The following is a 3431-nucleotide window of genomic DNA, read 5'->3' as shown; positions in this document are numbered from 1 at the left end:
TGCTCCTTGCTGATTCTAGATTATTTTCCTTGGATCCACAGGGGTGGGTCAGCGGCAGCCCGGGCCAGGGGCCGCCCGTGTCACCGGTGAGTGGCCCCGCCCCCCGGCGGAACGCCCCTAGGCTGGCCGCGTCGGAGGCGGGGCCTCTCCCTTCGCCCCGCGGCCCGCAGTCCGTGGCTCCTCTGTAGAACCCGGGCCTGCCGCCCCTCTTCCTCCTCCCGCCCCCCTGCCATTGGCTCCAGGGAGAGTTTGACATCAAGGCTGTGGCCTTATATAAGCCAGGCCCTGAAGGGGAGTCCGCAGAAGGGTTAAACGGGTCTTGGGACGCCAGCGTCCCGGCCGCCCGCGACTGAGCGCGCAGTGCCATCTTCAGGCCTGCCCAGGACTCCCCGAAAGCCGGCGCCCAGCACCGCGCGGCCCGGGAGCCCACGGGTGGCCCCGGTGGTCTGTGGGGGCGCATGGGGCGGCGCTAATCGGGCTGGCGGCGCAGGCCAGGAGCCTCTCCAACATGAACCTCGTGGGCAGCTACGCACACCATCACCACCACCACCACCACCCACACCCCGCGCACCCCATGCTCCACGAGCCCTTCCTCTTCGGCCCGGCCTCCCGCTGTCACCAGGAGCGGCCCTACTTCCAGAGCTGGCTGCTGAGCCCGGCGGACGCCGCCCCGGACTTCCCGGCAGGCGGGCCGCCACCCGCAGCCGCTGTGGCCGCCGCTGCCTACGGTCCCGATGCCAGGCCTGGCCAGAGCCCGGGGCGGCTGGAGGGGCTCGGGGGCCGCCTGGGCCGGCGGAAAGGCTCAGGACCCAAGAAGGAGCGCAGACGCACGGAGAGCATTAACAGCGCGTTCGCCGAGCTGCGCGAGTGCATCCCCAACGTGCCGGCGGACACCAAGCTCTCCAAGATCAAGACCCTGCGCCTGGCCACCAGCTACATCGCCTATCTGATGGACGTGCTGGCCAAGGACGCACAGGCTGGCGACCCCGAGGCCTTCAAGGCTGAACTCAAGAAGGCCGACGGGAGCCGGGAGAGCAAGCGGAAAAGGGAGCTGGTGAGTCGGGCCTGCAGGCGACAGCCCAGGGTGCGGGCGGGGCGGCAGGGCAGGCAGTGGCGGGGCCCTGTGCTCGAGTGTGCGGTCTGGAAGGGTGCGGGGCGTTGTGAGATGCTCACAGTGTGAGAGTGCGTGCGCAGAGGGAGGCGGATTCACGGCTGAATTAGCCGTGAGTGGGAGAGTGCTTGTAAGGCCGAGAGAACAGAGAATCTCTACGCTTTCCCGAGGCTCTGGGGCTCTCTCTAGGAGCTCACTGAAAGCCTCGGTCCCAAGAAGGTGCCCCTTTGGCTCCGAATTAGGAGGAGGCGCGCCCCAGCCCTAACCCATTCTCCTGGAAGCCAGGTTAGCAATACGAGTAGGAGTCCGTGGTTTTAGCTTGCTTGAATGTGTTTGAGCGCAGGGCCCAGTGACTGCATTCAAGGGGCCTTTTTGGGCGAGGGTTGTCTACTTTCATTACTGTACAGGTAGGGAGACTGAGGCCCTGGGTGTGTCAAAGCAGGAGACGTGCAGTGGCGGTTGGACGGGGCAGGTCTTCAGCCAGAGTTCACAGCGTTTGCCGCCAGCTCCACTGCTCAAGGGCTGGGTTTACGGGCAACCTCCGTGGTTTTGTCGGTGACGGAGCACGAGCCTCTGTTGGCTTCGGAGTCCCCACTCGGGCTCTTTGGATCCTCTCCGCTTAGGGTGATTCTAACCTAGAGCTCTGGGCGGCAGGACCTGGGGCGCCGTGATTTCCGGGCGGGCGAAAGTGCGCGCTCTGAGCCCAGCGCGCCTGCAGTGAAATACGGCAAGCTCACTGGGGACGCGGACAAAGACAGACAGGCCTTGGGTCTCTAAGCCACTGCCCTGGGCTCGGGAAGCGCCTCTTTGAAAGTAATTGTAGGGCGCATCCCGAGGCCCCACGCGGCGCTGCCTCCCATAAGTTGGGCCTCCGGGTGGCTGCTCCAGGAGCCGGGAAGGAGGCCTCCAGGCCAGGCTAGTTCCTTCCTCCTTCGTCCAGCCCTCTGAGGCTCCCAGCGGCGGCTTCAGCGGACCCAGCCCTGTGTCGAAGCTACGTGCGAACCCAGGGAAGTTGGTGGGGTGTGCAGGTAGAGGGAACAGGTCCACGAGCTGGCGAAGAGTTGATTCCCACCCGTTGAGGCTGCCAGCTCCCTGTGGTCTCCCCGAGGTGCCCTAAAGCCAACCCTGCGCTCATCGGTTTCACCAGATCCAGAAAATTCTTGTTACCAAACCTCCCCAAGATCCGCATCCCATCCCACTTCCCAGGAACTTAGCGCATAAAGGCAAATTTACGAGCCTGTTTGCCTGTTTCGCAAACAGAAATCCCTCACTTATTTAAAGACTGGAAGTCAACTGCTTTCCACGCTTCCCCCCACCCGCGAGCCGGGTGAATCGGAGCAGAACGATTTAAACCTGTTCCCTCTCGCCTCTTTTCCCGTGTGTCTGGCAGCCGCAGCAGCACGAAGGCTTTCCTCCTGCCCTGGGCCCAAGCGAGAAGAGGATTAAAGGGCGCACCGGCTGGCCGCAGCAAGTCTGGGCGCTGGAGCTAAACCAGTGAGCCGAGACCCGCGTGAGGACCTGGCCCCGGCTGGCCGACCCGAGCCCGGGACGAGAGGAAGGCGGTGGCTAAGGCCGGGCTCTGGGCTCCCGAGGCTCTTGCCGGATCGCGCGCAGCCTCTGCCCAGCGCTGGCCGGCCGCCGGCTGCAACCACACACTTGGATCGCACGTGCAATGTCCTTTGAAATGGTTTTAAAATACATTAAGAGAAAGAGAAGTTTATATATATATATATATGTATATCTCTATTTCCTCTGAGGGCGACTCTTGGGAGGCACGACGCAGGACGGAGGGACCGCGGAACCCAAGCGCCCGAAGATCCTTCCAACCCTGCTGCGCCGAATTCAGAATCCCCAAGCGCCACCCTCGCTCTGCTCTCCGGCTCTTTCTCCCCCCACCCTTTGCGTCAGAACCCCCAGGCGCCTTTTTGGATGGAAATGCAATAAGAGGAATCAATAGTTTTCCACCAGGGAGAGAGAACCAAAAGCAGCGAGAGGGAGGGCTGACTTTTGCTGTTCCTTTAAAACTGCAGTGTTTTAATTTTATTTGGATCGCTGCGCTTCCTACCTAGTCCCGCTCTCTCTCTCTTTTCCTCCCTCCCTCTCTGTCTCCCCCCACCCTCTTTCTCCCCTCCTTTCTAAATAAAAACTGTCCCCAGTGTTGCAAAGTTTTTGTGTATTTAAACTACCTACCAAGCCTGTTTTGCTCAGGTGTTTGTCTCCCGGGCCCACCCCTTTTCTACCTCAGATCTGTAAGACCACTCACCGCCCTCCCTTTGCCAAAGCAGCATCTATGCTCTTGACTAATAAAAAGTTTTCTGAA

The 3431-nt window shown here is 61.8% G+C and overlaps 1 protein-coding gene across 1 annotated transcript; it reads left to right on the top strand.

Moving 5' to 3' along the window:
* Positions 1–349: 349 nt before the first annotated feature.
* Hand1 (heart and neural crest derivatives expressed 1) lies at positions 350–3431 on the top strand. Its single transcript, XM_005376195.2, has 2 exons — positions 350–1054; positions 2502–3431. Exons 1-2 carry the CDS (start codon positions 509–511, stop codon positions 2607–2609), a joined length of 654 nt encoding a protein of 217 aa, XP_005376252.1. The 5' UTR covers positions 350–508; the 3' UTR covers positions 2610–3431.

This window comes from Chinchilla lanigera, unplaced genomic scaffold (assembly GCF_000276665.1).
Source record: "Chinchilla lanigera isolate Chin_1 unplaced genomic scaffold, ChiLan1.0 scaffold00007, whole genome shotgun sequence".
NCBI lineage: Eukaryota > Metazoa > Chordata > Mammalia > Rodentia > Chinchillidae > Chinchilla > Chinchilla lanigera.
Note: the sequence above shows the minus strand (reverse complement) of the source record. Positions and strands in the feature narration are given on the sequence as shown.

Bases quoted from the DNA above. Each gene is read 5' to 3' on its own strand.
- Hand1 (XM_005376195.2), top strand. From the start codon at position 509: ATGAACCTCGTGGGCAGCTACGCACACCATCACCACCACCACCACCAC. The intron at 1,055-2,501 runs GTGAGTCGGGCC...TGTGTCTGGCAG, and splicing joins GCAAGCGGAAAAGGGAGCTG to CCGCAGCAGCACGAAGGCTT.